Source organism: Asterias amurensis, chromosome 7 (genome assembly GCF_032118995.1).
Source record: "Asterias amurensis chromosome 7, ASM3211899v1".
NCBI lineage: Eukaryota > Metazoa > Echinodermata > Asteroidea > Forcipulatida > Asteriidae > Asterias > Asterias amurensis.
In genome coordinates, this window is record NC_092654.1 from 4,824,794 (window position 1) to 4,845,266 (window position 20,473).

At 40.0% G+C, this 20,473-nt stretch overlaps 1 protein-coding gene across 2 annotated transcripts in view; it reads left to right on the plus strand.

Annotated features, from left to right (window-relative positions):
* LOC139939470 (protein henna-like) overlaps window positions 1-19,033 on the plus strand; it is a 29,971-nt gene extending 10,938 nt beyond the window's left edge. The window contains exons 4-13 of one of the 2 annotated variants that reach the window (XM_071935413.1): window positions 259-273; window positions 7,475-7,563; window positions 9,681-9,748; window positions 11,084-11,280; window positions 12,623-12,758; window positions 13,804-13,873; window positions 15,224-15,280; window positions 16,179-16,274; window positions 17,385-17,518; window positions 18,881-19,033. In XM_071935413.1, the coding sequence (XP_071791514.1) occupies window positions 259-273; window positions 7,475-7,563; window positions 9,681-9,748; window positions 11,084-11,280; window positions 12,623-12,758; window positions 13,804-13,873; window positions 15,224-15,280; window positions 16,179-16,274; window positions 17,385-17,518; window positions 18,881-19,013 (995 nt within the window). In that variant the 3' untranslated portion in view covers window positions 19,014-19,033. Of the gene's footprint in view, window positions 1-258; window positions 274-7,474; window positions 7,564-9,680; window positions 9,749-11,083; window positions 11,281-12,622; window positions 12,759-13,803; window positions 13,874-15,223; window positions 15,281-16,178; window positions 16,275-17,384; window positions 17,519-18,819 lie in introns of both variants that reach the window. The other variant, XM_071935415.1, reaches the window with a different exon arrangement.
* Window positions 19,034-20,473: the final 1,440 nt, after the last annotated feature.

Sequence of the window (20,473 nt, forward strand, 5' to 3'; positions counted from 1 at the left end):
CTTGTCATGCTTGTCTAGATGCTGAAAAGGCTTTGACAAGTGTGTGTTATCATAGATGTAGAAAGTTTTGCACTTGGGGAGCTCTGTGAGATTGGGTCTAGATTGTCAAGCTGCTATTTAATGGTTTTCTTTTTTTCCCGCTTGTAATCTGTGGTGTTTTGTGATGTTACATGTATCCATCATGTCACCGTGGGTCATATGGTTCATCGTGCTACATGTTGGCCTACGCATGTTATCCATTGAATCGTCGATGTTAAGGTTCAGTGAAGGAGAGTAAGTTTAGCCTGGGTGGAGGGTCTGTGTACACCATTAATCAAGGTTCTCTTTCTAAATAATGCCCCAAAAGATCCTCCGTAAAATGCATTTCAGAGTGGTGTCTGACTCTGTAGGATTGAGACGAACAGATCAGATATTAAACATCAAGTATTATCTTCAAGTAGGCCTAAATCCTTGATCCATAGCAACAACAGTGTGATATAAACCTTTATCTTCCAGTACGCGCTTATCCACCAATCAGATGCTCGAACTACTAGGGGGATAAATACATATCTTCTGTTTTATATTTTACCTCCTCTGTTTTTATTACACAGTGGGTATTGTGAATGTCAATGCGTCACGCTCCGTATACAGACAGTGCAAAAATAACATTCTAAAGTTTGTGTGCTTCATCACAATATAACGTTCTGAAATTTGAAACTTTGCGCGTTGACGTACGTGAAACGCGCTCTCGTGAAATACAAAAAAAATAAAGCGCGTGTTCGTCCCATATCTAAGTCGGCCTTCGGCCTCGTTGGATATGGGACGCAGAAGTACTATATTTTTTTTTGTATTCCACTCGGGCTTGTGTGATAACCTATAATATTGCACGGCCCATATCACAACCTGTGTCTTGTGTGTTCTATGTCAAGCGCCAAGTTTGCTTGAAGATAAAATTCTTATCACACGCTCCCACATGGAATATGAACATTAACGCTTCTGCCTCATTGGATATGGGATGCAGAAGCGCTGTACTCTATGTATTCCACTCGATAATACCCCAAACCCAAGTTATATCAGATTGCAAACATTTTACTGGATTATGTACTAAGGAGGATTTGTGAGAACTTTCACCCTGAAACACCCAGCGTTTGAGTAAATAACAGATATTGGTTCACTTTCTAAAAGCCTGCTTAAAAAATCCTCTTAAATGTTCACCACATGGGTCTTAATTTGTAGCATATGGGCAAACAACATGCTTAGCGTTAAGCCAACCAATTGGAGGATCTAGGAGGACCTCTTGCCAGAGGGGGTTCAGGTGACTTTCGGACAAAAACAGTTTTGACAGACTTATTGTAATTGTGCAAATTGCAGGATGGCCGGTCTGGCTTTTTAATGAAAGGAAATAACAAATATAAAAGAAAACCCTCCATGTTCATCAAAGAATATATAGGCCATGGGCCGAAGGGCAAAAAGTCCTCTAGAAATAGAAGAATGCTGCAGCCCCAGGGGTGAAGGGGAGATCTATACATCAAAATGTAGGGAATGGTGCCCTCTCCAAGAAAAAACAATGTTCTCATAAAAATATTGGTTCGCAAGCGAGAAATCCAAGATGGCGGCTAAAATTCAAGATGGCGGCTATTTATTTGTAGAAATGTCTAAGAAACACCCAAAATGAACAGCTATTATACAAAAAATTTGTCCTGTTGCATAAAAATTATGATCTGGAAGGATTTCACAAAACATGGAAAGTGCCCGTTTACAAAATGGCTGCCATTTCTTAGTTAAATAGCTCATTTTTAGCAAAAAGTCAACAATTTACTATAAATACAGTCATTACATGCACAACTTTTGCATGCAGTGATGAAATTTTGTTGACCGAGTATAAAGTCGTTAGTTTTCCCTAACTGGCATACATGAACTAGTTTTATATGCTTTGAAAAGCCAGAAAACCAGAAACTGGGGGGGATAATGTGCCCCCATTTAGCCCTGGTTAGCCACGCCCACAAAAAATCTCCAAAATTTCAAACATCACAATTACAAAAGTACAAGTGTCCTGCAATATTATGAGGGGGGTAAATATTTTGTGAATTGCATAATTTTTACAGTATGTACAGGTAAATGTAGATCATGGAAGTGGCTCCAGTGTCTATGTCCCCCCCCCTCCCTGACAGAGACTTTTTAGAAGGAACCGCTGGCATCAATATGGAATATTGGAATAAAGTGACGTTTCTCACTTTAATGATTTAGCTATTAAAGGGAAGGTCACATAGAAGTCATGGCTGACAAGAAAGAAAACCTGAACTAGCGCCCTGACTAGCCCAGCACAATTTTAAAGGGCAAGTTTTTTCTCTAAGCCACCTACTATGTTTGGAAAAGAAGAGTGAAATCATACTGTGAATTATAGGGAAGACAGTGAAGCCACATAGACAGTTCTATTTGTAATTTTCACAAGACACAGGTGCGTCAAACAACTTTGTTAGTGTATGTAAAAGCCTTAGGACAAACATAAAAAGTAAAACCGGTACATACTCGCATACTTTCAGATATCTGTAATAGTTAAGGCGCAATCATTGTAAAATGATGAGCACTTTTATGGGACAGGCTATTCTGAAACTATTGGAGGCTTGTTTTTGTTCTAAACAAACATTTGGACTGGAGAGAGGGAAGGGCATTGGATAAGTGATGGGGGGGGGGGGGGGGGGGAGAAAGGTGTGGTGAGGAACAGCATTCATCTTCCATGAAGTTTCCCATATGTATGGTATGCCTAGAAACATTCCAAGTAAGATGTTGTAGTTTCTCATAACGTGTGAAATGTCATATCTGTATTAAATAATAATTATTATTACGTAAAATTTAATGCCGGCACGTTATATGTTTGATGAGTGCAAGGCATTAGTTCTTATACAACGCTTCATTTATATGACTTGGGAGGTCAGATGGTTGAGTTTAATGGAGGGGGTAGGGGTTGGGGGGTGGGGAAACCCCTTTCACTTGAGTCTTGTTTCTCTATGTGTTTATTCAGCCAAGTATTGCTAACTTCTTGAGCCAGTCTTTTTCTGTAGGGTCTGGCAATCTAGATCGTATTTTTGTTTTATGTAAATGGTAGGCCAGCAGTGGTGGGGCTGGGAAGAGTTTTTTGAGATTTATAAGCATTCCCTTCCAAGAGGTGCCAGTGTTTAAGGAGAGCCCATGGGGTGGAATGATGGATCTGTGCAAAGTATGGCAGGATGAAGACGAGTGGGGGATTAGATATATTCTGTTGTTTTAAATTAGGTGAGGCAGCCAACATTGAGTTCCGGTGGTCTTCGTTTACTTTAAGTGTGAAGCGGGTTAATTCTCCGTGTTGTAGCCAGTTCTGACAGTTTAGTCTTGAAGAAATTAACCTTATCCTCAAAGTCTTTTGAGTGTGTACATATAACGTTTGTATCTTGTTGTTTCACCCTTAATAACGCTGCCAAATACTGATTTAGGGTGTGCTGAATCTCGAGCAAGATATTGGAATGTGTCTGCTTCTTGTGTAGCTACTCGAGTATCCAGTTTCCCTTCTTTTTGAAAACGTTCTCCTTTGTAAAGGACGAGGTCTAAAAAGGTAACTTGTTTTTCAGATATCTCCGAGATGAATAGATGTTGGATGCAAGTTGTTTAGCGTCCTAATGAAATCCTCCGCCCTGCTTCAGTTGCCATTGTAATGATTAGAACATCATCTCTATATCTCATGTAGGACACTATTTCGGGGTTGTTCGGGAGAATTGTTTCTTTTTCGTATTTGAACAGAGTGATATCACACATTTCTGGACTGCATTCGCTACCCATTACCACGCCTATTGTTTGTTTATAGAATCTGTTATTAAACTCAAAGACATTTGCGCCATTGATTAGTTCCAAAAGACAACGTGCCTGTTTTTGTTTGTTTGTTTTTATTGTATAGTGTATAGCCCTGGGTTTCCCCGTCTAAAGCATCACAAACTGAGTAGCCTCTTTTTGTGGACAGTTTGTAAACATTGAAATAATATCCAAGTTGATTACGAGATAGTCTTTGTCCAATGTCAAAGTGTCAAGTTTTTGGAGAACCTGTGAAGAGTCTCGTGTGTATGTGCTTTGTTGCTTGACAATTGGAAGCAAGGAAAAATCCATGTATTTTGAAATTTGTTGAGTTGGGGCCCCGCAACCACTGATGGATCTTCAGCAGTAGGTATAGGCAAGGTGTTTTAATCATCTGGTGGTTGTGGGGCCGGGGTCGAGAAACTTGAATATTTCCTTTGATATTATCCATTCTTTGAACAGATTAGTTACGGCCTGGTAGACCGCAGCTGTGATTTCACTTGTTAAATCCTCGTCAACCAACTTATAGTGCGGCCCAGACAGTTGCCTAGTCCCCTCGTGTATATAGTCTGATTTATTGAGAACGCAAACACCCCTGGCTTTGTCAAATGATTTTATGGCAATTTTTGTTTTGTTTGACTTTGACGTCTGCTTTAGTCAATTTGTCGCACATTTTTAATTTTTGTTTTGGACAACTCCTCCAGTGTACCTTCAATGGGATAACTTTCCGTATGGCGCCACCACTTTTTCACTCACTTTTACAAAAAGGGATATATCAAATCAGGTAAATTTGGTACTATATTGTTTTATTTCGAATGAAAAAGTGGTGGCGCCATCCGGAAACTTTTCCCTTCAATGTATGATTCTAGGTATGTGTTAAAGGTGATTTGAAGATTCCATATTGATGGCACTCGGAAGGGGTGTATATAGGCTCCGCCTTTGTTTCCCCGCCATTAAAACGCTTAGTCTCATTTTTCTGAAAAGCAGTTTCAAATGGCGTAGGATGGTATAGACCGTTTGGGGATGAAGTTCAAACCACGCAAAAATACGATTAGCTCAATATCTGTAAAATGTGTGTCTGACAGATTTTTTTACAAATTGCTGATTTGTTTTGCTTTTTGCTTAAGAATATCCAAGAAGATATAACCTCTCCATTCTCTCATTGGTTTTGGATATAAATGTTTCTGGAGAGGATAGATATAACATCTTCCTTCAACTGAAACCCATATCCAATACGCCTCAAAACGTTGGTACATTTAGTACTATGTAACTAATACATACATGATGTTGTATCATACCCGTACAAATGTTTCTTTTCTAGGTCAAATTCCATGGCAGCTTTCTTCTCTAAACCATCTAACTCTTTCCATGTACTTACACATTCAATAACTTTATCCCAAGAAGACTCTTTAAATGCAATAACAGGTTCAAATTCGTCTTTTGTTACACGATAAACACCCACTGTAACCCCTCCATTGCATGCACTGTCTGACATCTGTGTTGTTCCACAAACAAACAAACAATCTCACACTCGTTCCCATGGGTAGTGAGTTTATGTGTACTAAAGTCCCATAGCACCATTTTCGTGATATTTGGGAACAAGGTTGTAACTCCAATAATTTGCCTAAAAAAGGGGCTTAGAAAATCGCTTTTTTTGAGGAGCCAAACCAAACTTTTAACTTGAACATTGTAAATTATTCATTATGAATACCTTCTCTATGTTATTATGACCTCAAACCTTCTTCACCCCTGACCCTGCAGCATTTTGACAGAATAAATGGCTTGGGCCCATGGCCTAATACTGGTGAAAAAAGGGATGATACTTTATAAAACTCTTTCATTAAAAAAAAAAATGACTTATTGTACATGGCAGTAAGATTGTGGATTTTGTGCAAACGTACTGTGATCTCTGACTACAATTTGAGCTGAAAACCTTACAAGTTTGCAGCGAAACGTACATGTACATGTAGTGTCAGATATATTTGTTATATATGCAAATTGATTGCTTTGGGTGACCTCACAATATGCTACAATTGTGTTTTTGAAAGTGACACTATTAAACAAATACAACAAATCAAGTCAAGAAAACCAATTGTACAACCAAGTATCTGATAACCATTGTCGGTGAAATGAACAAAAAATAAATGGTATTATGACAGGAAGAACCTTTGAACCAATGGTGTATACGCCTTTAAAGAGAACACTATCTCTTATTCTCGTTTATTGGTGGAGGTATTTCTTGGGAGCTTTTTTTCATACTTCTTCAGGCCTGTATGCTTCCTTTTTGAAAGGGCAAGGGCACCAAGGCATTATCTCCTTGGTAAAAGGGCACGCTATGAGGAAATTGAAAATTTCTACTGTATCATTTCAAGGGCACCAAGGCAATGACAAGGGGCATGAAAGCAATTGCCTTTGTGGCCTGAGGAAGAATCAGGCCTGATTATTTGTTGCCTCCCTTCAAACTGTTTGAGTTAACACCGGGACACATTATCCCTTGCATGACCTTAACTTAATCAGAGTGGGCGGTAAGCGCAGAATTCCCCAGTAAGCATTACTGTGACAATGGGCCACTATTTTTAGTTCTATAGGCAACAAGGCAAGAACTGAACCTGCAAGTAGTCTACAGGTACGAGTTAAACTCAAAACACATTTGCTGAGCACGATTTAAAGTTTGCAGCCAGAGTTTCAGTGAGTCTGGTCTGGCTGCAAATGGTCTGTGAACATAAAAATTATTTCTCGTACTCATTACTCATGCTTGAGTGTTGTTTTTACGAGTGTTTGAAAATACTTGGTCAGTTAGCAAAGCACTCGTGCTCAATGTTCGTTTGCGTTTCATGTTAAAGTATACTTGATTTCAAAGTTACATTTTGTTACTCTACTTAAAAACTGTGCTCTGTGTTGATTTCAAATATTCGTGGTTAAATTACCACTTTTTCATGGGTAAAGTTTTCGGTACTTGTTATGGATGTGTGCTGAAAAAAAATGATTCATATTATGTCCTTTTTTGACACACATGACACAATGCAATGGCCGCTTGTCCAGTATCAAACCTTGAAACCACCCATCCCAGACCATTATTGATTACCATCTGTAGAAAATGAGCCCCCAGAACCAGACAGGTTGCAAAAGCTAATTTGTCCGGCCATATGGGTGGGCTACATAGTTTACGATGAACTCTTAAGTTCATTTTCCTAGGTCATTGTACTTTTTGTGTTTAATTTGGCTAAGTTAAAAAAACTAGTTGGCCATAACTGTCCTCATTAACCTTATGAAGGAATGACGGCCATGTTGGGAAAAAACACAGCTTTGAACTTCTGAAAATGTTACAGTGGGTCATGCAGTACATGACACATTATTCATTGGGACTGGTAAGATCTGTGAGGCTCGCTGGTACATGTACATGTAGGTGTGGTGAACTATACAATGTACATGTAATTGGGCAGCATAAAACCTTTTTTTCAGGAAATAGTTCAAGCCCGGATAAGTTATGTTACAAACAAGAGTTGCTTTTGTCGGAGGATTCATTTTACGAAATTTGGTACCAACCGTGCCAACACGGAAAAATGGGGTCAAATCAAAGATCATGAAGGAAAGACTTTCTACTCGTTTTCAACTCTACAGTCCTTTCATTTGTTTAGACCTTTCATGACTTTTTCCCTTTTTTTTCATGAAGTTCCCTGGTTCCCAAGAAAGATCAAGGACACTGATGAGTTTGCTAATAACATCCTCAGTTATGGCTCAGAGTTGGATTCAGACCACCCTGTAAGTATAAATACTATTTATTATTAAAAAAACGCTTCAATGTCAAAGACATCACAAAGCGCTGTACAATTAAAACCATTAAAAATACAGACAATTTGAAACAAAAATTTTGGAACAAAAATTTTGAAACAATTGTTACTACAGAAAAACAGCAATATTAATCATTAAAACTCAACAAATATGTTATGAAAAGTAATTGTTAAGAAGGAAGGTTTTCAGATAAGATTAAAAAAAAATCAAATATATTGGCAGATTAGATTGCTGCTGACAGCCTGTTCCACAAACGAGGGGCTAGTAATGAGAATGAATGATCGTCATAATATTTAGTTTAAAGCTGCTTGAACTTGGGCGTGGTCGCACAACACTTAGTGTCTCAAATGTTTATTTCCTAAAATGTATTTAGCCATAAGAGCACTTCAGATTAAGGGGGAGGGGCTTGACCTTGTAGCCGAAAACTATCACTGGATTTTGGGCTGATTTCACTAGCACTTTTTAGTCATCGCAATCGCTGAAACGGAGTGCTAAATCCAAAATCCATCCATGGGTTTGGATGGTGATATCACTAAATCCTTGCAACGAATTTAGTGCAAGGGAAATAGAACGCTCAATATTTGTATACTATCAACAGCTCTCCATTGCTCATTACCATGCTTACCAAGGAAGTTTTTATGCTAACAAATATTTGAGTAATTGTGTTCAGTGCCTTATAAGTGACATTACAAATTATTGTACTATCAATAACTGTTAGATAATGATACAAATATTTCCTTAGGCGACAAAGTGCACGATTCCATATGGCAGTTCTTGTTGGACATTGCTGTTAATTTACAAAGTAAGCAATAATCATCCATGCACCTTTCCAGAGCTCCAAGTTAGGGTGAAAACCCACAAGAATGCAACGCTTGTACATTGCAGTATTTATTGTACAGACGATGTGACCTCTGACGTCACTCGAAAACCATAACATGATTCGCGCGCATACCGCCGGGCAAAACCTTTGTGTTTTGGCAGCCAGCTAGAAAGTGTATGCAATCTTACCGTGACTACGTGTCTTTTTGCCCGGCGAAACATGGCGTATACAGTGTTTTTTCAACAGAGGGCGGTTTGAATGTAAACATAGGTCACATCTTCTATATTACAAGGCAGTGGACACAATTGGTAATTACTCAAAATAATTATTAGCATAAAACCTTACTTGGTAACGAGTAATGGGGAGAGGTTGATGGTATAAAACATTGTTAGAAACGGCTCCCTCTGAAGTGGAGTAGTTTTCAAGAAAGAAGTAATTTTCCGCAAAGTTAATTTTGAGACCTCAGAATTAGATTTTGAGGTCTCAAAATCAAGCATCTGAAAGCACACAACTTTGTGTGACAAGGGTGTTTTTTCTTCTATTATTTTGTTATTACATGTATTTCGCAACTTCGACCACCAATTAAAGACACTGGACACTATTGGTAATTGTCAAAGACCAGTCTTCTCACTTGGTGTATCTCAACATATGCATAAAATAACAAACCTGTGAAAATTTGAGCTCAAATGGTCAAAAAAAGTTGGTAAGACACTGCTCTAGAATTGCAAGGGTCGTGGGTTCGAATCCCACCCGATGTCATGCCTGTGATATTTTTTCACAGGACTCGACGGAAAAATACTGAGTATACAGTGCTAACACACATCGGTGTATGGGTAAAAACCAAAATTAATGTAAAATATATCTGGTAAGGTTGCTCACACCTACTAGAACAATCACTCAAGACTCTTATTAATCATCTTCTGAATGTCCAGGGCTCAATAGAGTTGCTAAGCACAAAAAATTGCTTAGCATGAAACTTCTTCCTTGATAAAAATAGGATTACCCACCAAATTTCCATTTGTTGCTTATTGCTTGTTACTGGTATCCAGCTGTTGTCTGCTTGAATCCTGAAAATCACATGGAAATTTGGTTGGTAATCCTGTATTTATCAAGGAAGAAATTTCATACTAAGCAAATTTTTGTGGTTAGCAGCTCTATGAAATTGGGCCCAGGAAGGTTGAACACGCCACAAATAGAGAAGTAACTTTTTCAAAACAGTTGTCATTTATTCCATTTATTCATTCATTTCTAATTAATTTTGCTATAGGGCTTCACGGACAAAGTGTATCGGGCAAGGCGCAAGGAGTTTGCGGATATCGCCTTTAATTACAAGTAGTGAGTTGATTTTAATACACTTTATTATTAGTGTTAATATTATATTTTTCTGGTGTTGAAACCAATAATGTCTCATAAATGAACTAAATCATTGTAGCTAGCAAGCCAAGGGTGCTTACGACATGTATGTTATCCAGAAAGGGTGGGGTTAACCATTACTCTTCCATGATAAGTGTTGTAGATTCTTTATGTGCACCAGTCCTAGTACATGGGCAATATGCTGCCAATCAAACCAGGAACACCGGGGTGAACCCCTTCTCTTTTGGATAAGTGCACTGGGTTCTTTTACATGCGTTACACAACACACAGGACCAAAGGCTTAACATCCCATCCGAAGGACGAAGCATCGTCTTGCTTAGGGATACAGTTGTCACGACTGGGACTCGAACCCACACTCTGCTGATAAGAAACACCAGAGCTTGAGTCTGGTGCCCTTAGCCACTAGGAACTTGACATGTCACAATATTTGTGGTAGTGTCCTGGCCGAGCGGTTAAGAGCACCAAATTCAAACTCTGGTGTTTCTGATCAGCTGAGTGTGGGTTCGAATCCCCAAGTCATGACACTCGTGTCCTCAAGCAAGACACTTAGCCATTGCTTCGTCCTTCGAATGGGACGTAAAGCCATTGGTCTCATGTGTTGTGTAAGGCATGATAAAGAACACAGTGCACTTATCGAAAAGAGAAGGAATTGCCCCGGTGTTCCTGGCTGTGGCTGCAGCTGCTGAATGCGTTGTAGCACTTCGAAACCCTTATAAGGTGCTACATAATTTGGTCTCAGAATTCATAACTTCAATAACCTATATTTCTGAACGTTTGTATACACTCAGCGCCCAGAGTACCTTGTTGGTAGATATGTGCGATTATCAACATTAAAGGCAGTGGACACTATTGGTAATTACTCAAAATAATTATTAGCGTAAAACCTTTCTTGGTGACGAGTAATGGGTAGAGGTTGATGGTATAAAACATTGTGAGAAACAGCTCCCTCTGAAGTGCCATAGTTTGCTAGAAAGAAGTAATTTTCCACGAATTTGATTTCGAGACCTCAAGTTTAGAACTTGAGGTCTCGAAATCAACTATCTAAACGCACACAACTTCGTGTGACAATGGTGTTTTTCCTTTCATTATTATCTCGCAAGTTCGATGACCGATTGAGCTCAAATTTTCACAGGTTTGTTATTTTATGCATACGTTGAGATACACTAACTGTGAAGGCTAGTCTTTGACAGTTACCAATAGTGTCCAGTGTCTTTAATGGTTGATGAAACATTGTGAGGGTTGAATATTTCGTCGTTGTGACTTGATTCTCTTGCTTCCATTGTTGATGCCTGATAGTAACACTCCGATTCCAAGGGTCACCTACACTGAGGATGAGATCAAGACTTGGGGGACCATGTTCAGGGAGCTGACCAAGCTATTCCCGACCCATGCCTGCAGGGAGTTCAATCACATCTTCCCTCTCCTAGTGGAGAACTGTGGCTACAGAGAAGACAACATCCCTCAGCTGGAAGATGTCTCTTCATTCCTCAAAGGTAATGATATTAATAACAATAGTCATTTTGTTTTGTAGCGCTTTATACACCCGAAGGGACATATGCCTGGAATTAAAAAAGTTTACCAAAAAACTGTAGCCCAGAGGCCTTCAATTCCAGTATTCCTGTACTGGCCATATATTAAAAATCTATAATTAAGTCTTTAAAGCCATTGTACACTTTCGGTAAACAGTATTGTCCAAGGCCCACACTTTGTGTATCACAACTTATATATAAAATAAAAAACCTGTGAAATTTAGGCTCAATCGGTCATCGGAGTTAGGAGAAAATAACAAGAAAACCCACCCTTGTTTCCGCATGTTTCGCCGTGTCATGACATGTGTTTAAAATAAATCCGTAATTCTTGACAACGAGCATTGATAATTGTTTTAATGCTTTCTTGAAAAGTAAAGCATTTCATGGAATAAAATTTCAAGATAAGTCTTTCACCATTGCCTTCTGTAAACCCTGTAAGTTATTTGTAAATCTGTGTAAAAACTTTTTTTTTCTGTGCCGAAAGTGTATAATGGCTTTAAAGACATTAAAAACATTAGACAACAATAGAAAGACGTCAAAAAGGTAAACATCCAGAATGAGTTAAAAGAATTAATCCTGCCCATCAAAAAATTGAACATATATTTATAAAAATGAAAAATTGGCAAGAGACATAAAAGTTTAAAAGGGTCCCATAACAGTTTAAAAAGAGTTGCATTCAAAGAAAAAAATTACCATAAAAAGAGAGAAAAATAAATGAATACAAAATAAATAAAGTTCATGGTGATTGTGAAATCTTTGCCAACTATTGGTTGAAAACCATAGCAGCGATGTTTGAAAAGAGAAATGTCTAAGCCACAATCATCGTGTTACCTCCCAATTGAGAATTATCAATCCCAATTGAGAACACTGGTCTTCAGCCTACCTTTAACGTACTGGTACATATTACTCTGCAAATGCCTTGGGCTTCGCCTAAACCTTGGCTTATGCTCCAGCTCAAGGCTTTGTGTTTTATTTTCAAGTCTGCTACCTTCCATCTGGTTAACATAGGTTGTGTTCGTTTAGCTTCCCTGGGTCGACCCTGGTCTGTCCCCGGTGCGTTCGAATAGCTTTGACGTCATTCCGGGGGCTCACCTGGGTCAGCCCCTAGTGCCCTGCTTGTGGAGTGGGTCACTTGGGGGCAGGTGCATGATTGACCAATTGATTGATAGTTCAAACACCATACAAAAGGCACACTGGTCAAATTTCATGATTGAGCCCAAGCGTGTATACCCAGCCGAGGCTTTTGAAAAGGCCCTTGAACTTGTTTATTCGTCTTAAAAATCGTTGTACTTTGTTTATCTTGAAGACTGCACTGGCTTTAGCCTGCGTCCAGTAGCTGGACTTCTCTCCTCCCGAGACTTTCTTGCTGGTCTTGCCTTCCGTGTGTTTCACAGCACTCAGTACATCAGGCATGGCTCCAATCCATGGTACACACCCGAACCGTAAGTTTGGCTATTGATTGATTGTTCCTAGTTTAAAGCAAGTTCGAGTGGGCACATTTAGTCGACCTGTGATTCTGGTTCTGGTTCTGGTTCGTGGTGAATTACAGCACAATCTCCACAAATCGGGATGTACACGTGCAGGTGATTGACTACTGATCAGCAACGTACATGCCAAGTGACTCACTCACTCGAGTGACTCACTTACTCGAGTGACTCACTCACTAGAGTGACTCACTTACTTGAGTGACTCACTCACTAGAGTGACTCACTCTGGAAGTCATGGAAGACTAATCAACCTTCCGCCTTTTCACTATTTGTCACTGGTTCCCCTCTGTGCTTTGCACATGTTAGAATTGAACATGCCATTGGGACCAATGAAGACACCATGGGCTCGAGGCTGGTTCCAAATGGTCGACCACAGTAGTCAACCAAAAGTCGACCAGCCTGGGTTCTAGTAAAAATGGTCAACCTTTAGTTAACCATGGTGCACACTAGAACTTGCTCTAAGTATCTCATGTTAAATAAACATGCGTTGTTAAACATTCAGACCAGTTTAATAACTTTGTCAAGTCAAGAATGAGTGGCAGGTCGGACATGTATGCGATCAGGCTTTGATTACGATCGGTCACAACAACTACAAGAACGTTGGTTTAGCTACAAGTTTACTTTCATTTAGTAGTTTCATACATTAATTGCAATTGTGGACCAAGGACTCTCAAAAAAGCGAACATACTTGCTGTACAAGGCAAGAACCCCCATGGAGAGAAGACGCACAAGGAAGTTTTAGTTTTAGATGTGGGAGGGAAAACCCCGAAGCGTTATACCAGAGCAAACCCATGCATTTAGTTAGGGACTGAATCCCAATCCATGTAGTGCCTCCATGTAGTTTCATTACAAGTAAGTTTTTATGCTAACAACTATTTTGAGTAATTACCAATAGTGTCCAGTGCCTTTAAGCAGCTGGACCCATATCTTGAGGATATTTTTTACAAAATGATAAAATCAATTTTATGCATTGTAATTCATTCCAATCTTTCATCCACAGTGACGTTTGTCATGAGCTGATTGGTCATGTGCCACTCTTTGCCGATCCCAGCTTTGCACAGTTTTCCCAGGTAAGACTACGAGTAGATTTTAAATACTACCATGGGGCCTTATTCCTAAAGCAGAGTTTAATGATTTAACAATGTTCTGCTTAGTGCAATTTAGCAGGAAACCGTCATAAATTGTACATGTGACATGGTGTTTTTGGGTGGTAACCTGTTTCTGGGGCACCAAAATTGTTTTGTGCTTAAGCTACTTTTTCATGCTTAAGCAGCTGTATGAAACTGGAACCTGGCCCTGTCCTTAATGTCTACTCTTGTATAACTTTAAATCAGGAAAGTTGATCAACACTTTGATCAAAACAGATGAAAAACCCTATCTTTTGTAAGAAGCTAATACTTGTACATAATCCAACAATTGGCATGATTGGAGCAGAAATGTCATCTGTTTGCTGAACAACTCTCCATTTTTTATTGAAGCACAGTTTGTTACCCTGGAGGTTTTTTATTTGAAGAGGGGAACTTTTAACCTGCTAAATATTTTAAAATTTAACAAATACAATTTATATTTAATTATTTGTGTTAATTATTAAAAAAACCCAAGCTTTCCAATGGTTTATAAGGTGTCGTATCTTGATATAATACTTTAAAAGTCATGAACAACAGTTGGTCAATTTTTAGACCCAAGATTTGGCAGGAAAGTGTTTGTTGCTAGGGTGATGCACAAAATAAACTTTGCTAAGTACAACTATAACTTGCAATCGCTTCAGCTTTTTCTCCTGAAGTCACTCAATACATTGTGGAAGAATGGATTTTTTTATAAAGCTGAGCTAAGCCTATCTCTAGTTTGCAAACTGCCACAGAGCCCTACATACATGTAAACCAAATTAAAGCTAAATGGCCTTTCCATCCATATGTATGTATCTCCAAAAGTCATCATCAAGTTGAGCGCCATGTAGAAGCTCGAGCCTGCCCAGTGATTTTTGTCCAGATGTTCCGATCCAGCATGCAGGAGCATAGTTCCTCAGCGCTGACTGGTGTCTCAATTCAGGGTGTCTAGGAAGGAGAGACATCTTCTCCCACGAGAGGCCTTGCCTTATGTGGGCTCCCAGAGGATGGTTTGACAAGCGGCAAGCATCGAGTGGCGGACACAGTGCCCATCAAGCTTGAGGTGGCGCTCACAGATCTTTTCTGTTCACAGATCTTTCCTGTAGCCAAGAGTCAACATAAGGGCCATTCTTGCATTTTCGCATGACATAAGCATGTCACATGGAGGTGATGCTTTGTGTCCAAAGCTGTCATACCGAGGCCTGCACAGTACTTCATAGGTGATACTAAGCATGTATAAATCTCTCCTTGCACAAACACCATGCAAATCTTTAATTCATCAATTCTGTATTTCATTCTTTCTCGTTTCTGCAGGAGATCGGGCTTGCGTCTCTTGGTGCCCCTGATGAGTTCATTGAGAAGTTAGCAACTGTAAGTTTAAAATTCCCTCTTATATTTCCTTGGTCAGTTGGTCTTAAAGGCACCGGACACTATTGGTTAATACTCAAAATAATTGTTAGCAATAGAGAGCTGTGGATAGTATAAAACATTGTGAGAAACGGCTACCTCTGAAGTAACGTAGTTTTTGAGAAAGGGGTATTGTCCCACTTTAAAAGACTTCAGGCCAGAAGCCTTTTATAAGGCGTCTGGAGGCAAACAAAGTTGTGCCACAGGCGTGTTGTTTTCTTTCTTTATTGTCTTGCATTTTCGATGACCAATTGAGTCAAAATGTTCAAAGATTTGTTATTTTGTGCATACATGTATGTTGGGATACACTACTGTAAGTGAGAATACTGGTCTATGACCATAGGTGTACAGTGTCTTTAAAGTACTTTAACAAACAATTGACCAATCAATGTGATCCCAATTTGTGTACATGTATGTCATCATCATAGTGTTTGCACAGGGACAACATTGGTCATTCCACCCAATATACACAAACATTTGAAAATATATGTTTAATTGTTTATTGTAGTCGAGGAAACATAGTGAGGAAGAAACAAATATGTGTTTTAGAACAATATTTTTTGATCAAGAAAGCATTTCAAGCCAATATATTTCATCAGAATTTTTCCACCATGATTTTTTTTTTATATTGTGTACATGTAAGTTTAATTATGTTAATTTGTGAACGTTTATATATTTTTCTATTTTATTAAATTTTGTACACACCCTTTAGAGTCTAGCTTTTTTCTTTTGCTAAATTTTGTTTTATAATTTTTGAGCGTTTGAGCAAAAACACTTATTCACCATAAGAACAATTTATTATATTATGTTTGATAATACCATGAGGTAAAAATAAAACTGTGTGTTCTTTTTTTCCCTCTAGTGCTACTGGTTTACAGTGGAGTTTGGGATGTGTATTCAGAATGGAGAACACAAAGCGTATGGTGCCGGCCTCTTGTCATCCTATGGGGAGCTCCAGGTGAGGCCATTTGCCGGAACCATACTTAATACTACATGTAATGCTAGGTTCCCACTATCTCAATTTATGGCATGATTGAAATCGTGGTTTTATTCTTGTAGTAATCAGGGTGATCCTATTAAATCTTGTCAGATCTTGAGTTCAGTCGTGGCAATCCTGTTGAGCCTTCATAACAAATAATAGATGAGGGGAAATTAAAAAGTACTTTCTTATCTCTGTTGCCGATTTTACTTTGTCAGGCGTAACTTTTTCTAGATATTTCTAGATATTTCTTGAGAACTTTCAAACCAAATCCTCATAAGCTTCTATCGCATAGCCCAAAAGGTTGAAGACACCCCATGTGTGTGTGTAGACATGGTAGAGAAGCAATAACAAAATGCACAGTTTTGAATGAGCGGAAAAAAAGGTCAGGTGAGGACTAAAAGCCCAATCCATATTCAAGGTTCTGTCCGAAGAAGGATTCAAACTGAGGTCCTCAGGCAGGGCACAATATGATTGAGGGAATTACTTCTCCCTTTTCATTGGAAACTTGTGGTCCATTAAATACAATTGTTGCACGCTGTGACGAGATCCATGGAATTTTGTGCACCTGGGATGGCAAATGGCACTCGAGGCGACGTCGAGTTTGCCATTTGCCACCAAGGGTGTACAAAACCCATGGACCCCAGTCACAGCGTGCAACAATTGTTTTGTAATACCTTGATACATTGTATTCCTCTTCTCAAAGTTATGTTGCCATCTTCAAACATTATAACGACGGAGTATGCATAGTTTAATAAGCAGACGAACAGTTCAAATAAGAAACAATTCTTCACTGTTCCCTCAAACCCGCGGGTATTTCGTACACAGCACTGGAAATCGAACAGCGCTGATGGGAACGATCAAGGTGATGGACACGGGTGTACATCACTTTTCATGTTACCCGACCCTCGAGCCATGTAACATACGTCTTTGTCATGTTTTGGTTTTATCACATGATTGGTTCTCGACCATGTCGACCAATAAAACTTCACAATTTGTTACCGAGGTTCATTATAACATTTTTCTTTGATACATTGCAACATATAGAAACAGTGCAAACTTAATGACACAATACCATTACCTCCACAGTACTGCCTAACAGACAAGCCAGAGATTAGACGCTTTGAACCAGCCAAGACTGCCTTGCAGAAGTATCCCGTCACCAACTTCCAACCTGTCTATTTTGTTGCCGAGAGCTTTGAAGATGCCAAGGATAAGATGAGGTAACTGTCGCTAGTTGGTGGATATCGAGGCATGTGAATCCCTTTGACAACTCGCAACTCGCAAACATTCTTGGTGTGTCATGGCCGAGCGGATAAGAGCACTGAACTCATGCTCTGGTGTTTCTGCTCTGCGAAGTGTTGGTTTGAATCTCTGTCGCTGCACGTGTGTCCCTGAGCAAGACACTTTACTATAATGGCTTTTCTCCACCCAAGGGTAAATGGGTACCAGTGAGGGCAGAGATTGTTCTTGTGGTTGATTTAGCTTAGTGCGCTACGTAATTGGCGGCACAGGCTGTATACTCCAAAGGGAGCTGATGAGATTGTTCAAGGAATTAAATGGCCCAGTGATCAGGGTAATAATGTTGGAAGAACTTTGAGACATGGTGTAGAAAGCTCTGTATAAAAACCAAATATTATTATTATTAAACATTTAAGGACAGAACACTCGATTAGTTATTGTTAATTTATGGGAATTTCAGGCGACTGAAATCGAGAACGAACAGGCAAATCTATGCACGTAAAATTAGGGAAGTAAAGTGCCCTCACAGTAAGGTTTCAAAGGTTTTTGCTCATTGGCCCATCATGTAAGCTGCGCCTTCATTGCTATTCGTCTTCATATGTCATTTTTTATGATGTGTGATGGCGGAGCGGTCAAGCGCACTAGATTGAAGCTCTGGTAATTCTGGTCAGCAGAGTGGGGGTTCTAGTCTTGGTCTTGCTGTTTGTGTCCTTAATCATTACACTGAACCATTGATGCTTAAAGGCAGTGGACACTATTGGTAATTACTCAAAATAATTAATAGCATAAAACCTTTCTTGGTGACGAGTAATGGGGAGACGTTGATGGTATAAAGGGAGAAACGGAATTAAAAGAATTAATTTTCCGCAAATTTGATTTCGAGACCTCAAGTTTTAGAACTTGAGGTCTCGAAATCAAATTTGCTCAAAGTTCGAAGATTTTTACTATTATTAAGCCTAAGGACGTTTTGTCACCTTAGAAAATGGCCGCCTGCGCGCATGCCGGGTCGTGTATACCTTTTTAAAGTATTGTAAGTTTAACTAATCTTTTTATAGTAGTTCTTTTCCATAACTTTTTAAATTTCGCGGTTAGTGGTTTTAACTATTGGCTGGTCCATTTTGTGGTTTATATTTTAAGAAATCTTTTATGCTCTTTGGTTTTTTTTGCTCTTGTTTGCAGCTATTTTTAATGTGTAAAGCGCCTTGGGGTCCAGTCATGGATGTAAGGCGCTTTATAAGCGTTGTTTATTATTATTATTATTATTTTTATTTTTATTATACAGGCCAGTGCGCCCTCTACTTCTTGTATATAACTCTATGGAATCGTCTTTGTTTTTGCAACAGGCATTATGCAGCTAGCATCCCAAGGCCCTTCTCATTACGCTACAATGCCTACACTCAATCAGTGGAGGTCCTGGAGAAGAAGCAACAACTGAAAGACCTGGCCCAATCCATCAAAGGTAGGTACCAACCCTAACCCCCAACCCCCACCCCAAGACCCTTCTCATTACGCTACAATGCCTACAATCAATCAGTAGAGGTCCTGGAGAAGAAGCAACAACTGAAAGACCTGGCCCAATCCATCAAAGGTAGGTACCAACCCTAACCCCCAACCCCCTCCCCAAGACCCTTCTCATTACGCTACAATGCCTACACTCAGTCAGTGGAGGTCGTGGAGAAGAAGCAACAACTGAAAGACCTGGCCCAATCCATCATAGGTTTCTACCAACCCAAGCCCCCAACCCCCTCCCCAAGACCCTTCTCATTACGCTACAATGCCTACACTCAGTCAGTGGAGGTCCTGGAGAAGAAGCAACAACTGAAAGACCTGGCCCAATCCATCAAAGGTAGGTACCACCCCTAACCCCCAACCCCCAACCCCAAACCCCCAACCCCCTTCCCAAGACCCTTCTCATTACGCTACAATGCCTACACTCAGTCAGTGGAGGTTCTGGAGAAGAAGCAACAACTGAAAGACCTGGCCCAATCCATCAAAGGTAGGTACCACCCCAACCCACACCACAAGACCCGTCTCATTACGCTACAATGCCTACACTCAATCAGTGGAGGTCCTGGAGAAGAAGCAACAACTGAAAGACCTGGCCCAATCCATCAAAGGTAGGTACCACCCCTAACCCCCAACCCCCACCCCAAACCCCCAACCCCCACCCCAAGACCCTTCTCATTACGCTACAATGCCTACACTCAATTAGTAGAGGTCCTGGAGAAGAAGCAACAACTGAAAGACCTGGCCCAATCCATCAAAGGTAGGTACCACCCCTAACCCCCAACCCCCACCCCAAACCCCCAACCCCCACCCCAAGACCCTTCTCATTACGCTACAATGCCTACACTCAATCAGTAGGTACCAACCCTAACCCCCAACCCGCACTACAAGACCCTTCTCATTACGCTACAATGCCTACACTCAATCAGTGGAGGTCCTGGAGAAGAAGCAACAACTGAAAGACCTGGCCCAATCCATCAAAGGTAGGTACCACCCCAACCCCCACCACAAGACCCTTCTCATTACGCTACAATGCCTACACTCAGTCAGTGGAGGTCCTGGAGAAGAAGCAACAACTGAAAGACCTGGCCCAATCCATCAAAGGTAGGTACCAACCCTAGCCCCCAACCCCCACCACAAGACCCTTTTCATTACGCTACAATGCCTACACTCAATCAGTAGAGGTCCTGGAGAAGAAGCAACAACTGAAAGACCTGACCAAATTCATCAAAGGTAAGGTACTACCCCTCCCCCCCCACCCTGTTGCCTCCCGACATACTATAACACGTGCCTCTTGTGGCCTGCATGCTGGGGGTTACTACGACAGGAATACATTTACTCATAGGTATATATGTAATCGGTATGAACAGTACGAAGAAAGCTGAGTGTCCTCTTTCCCAATTATTTGACCTTAAGACAACCAAGGGTCA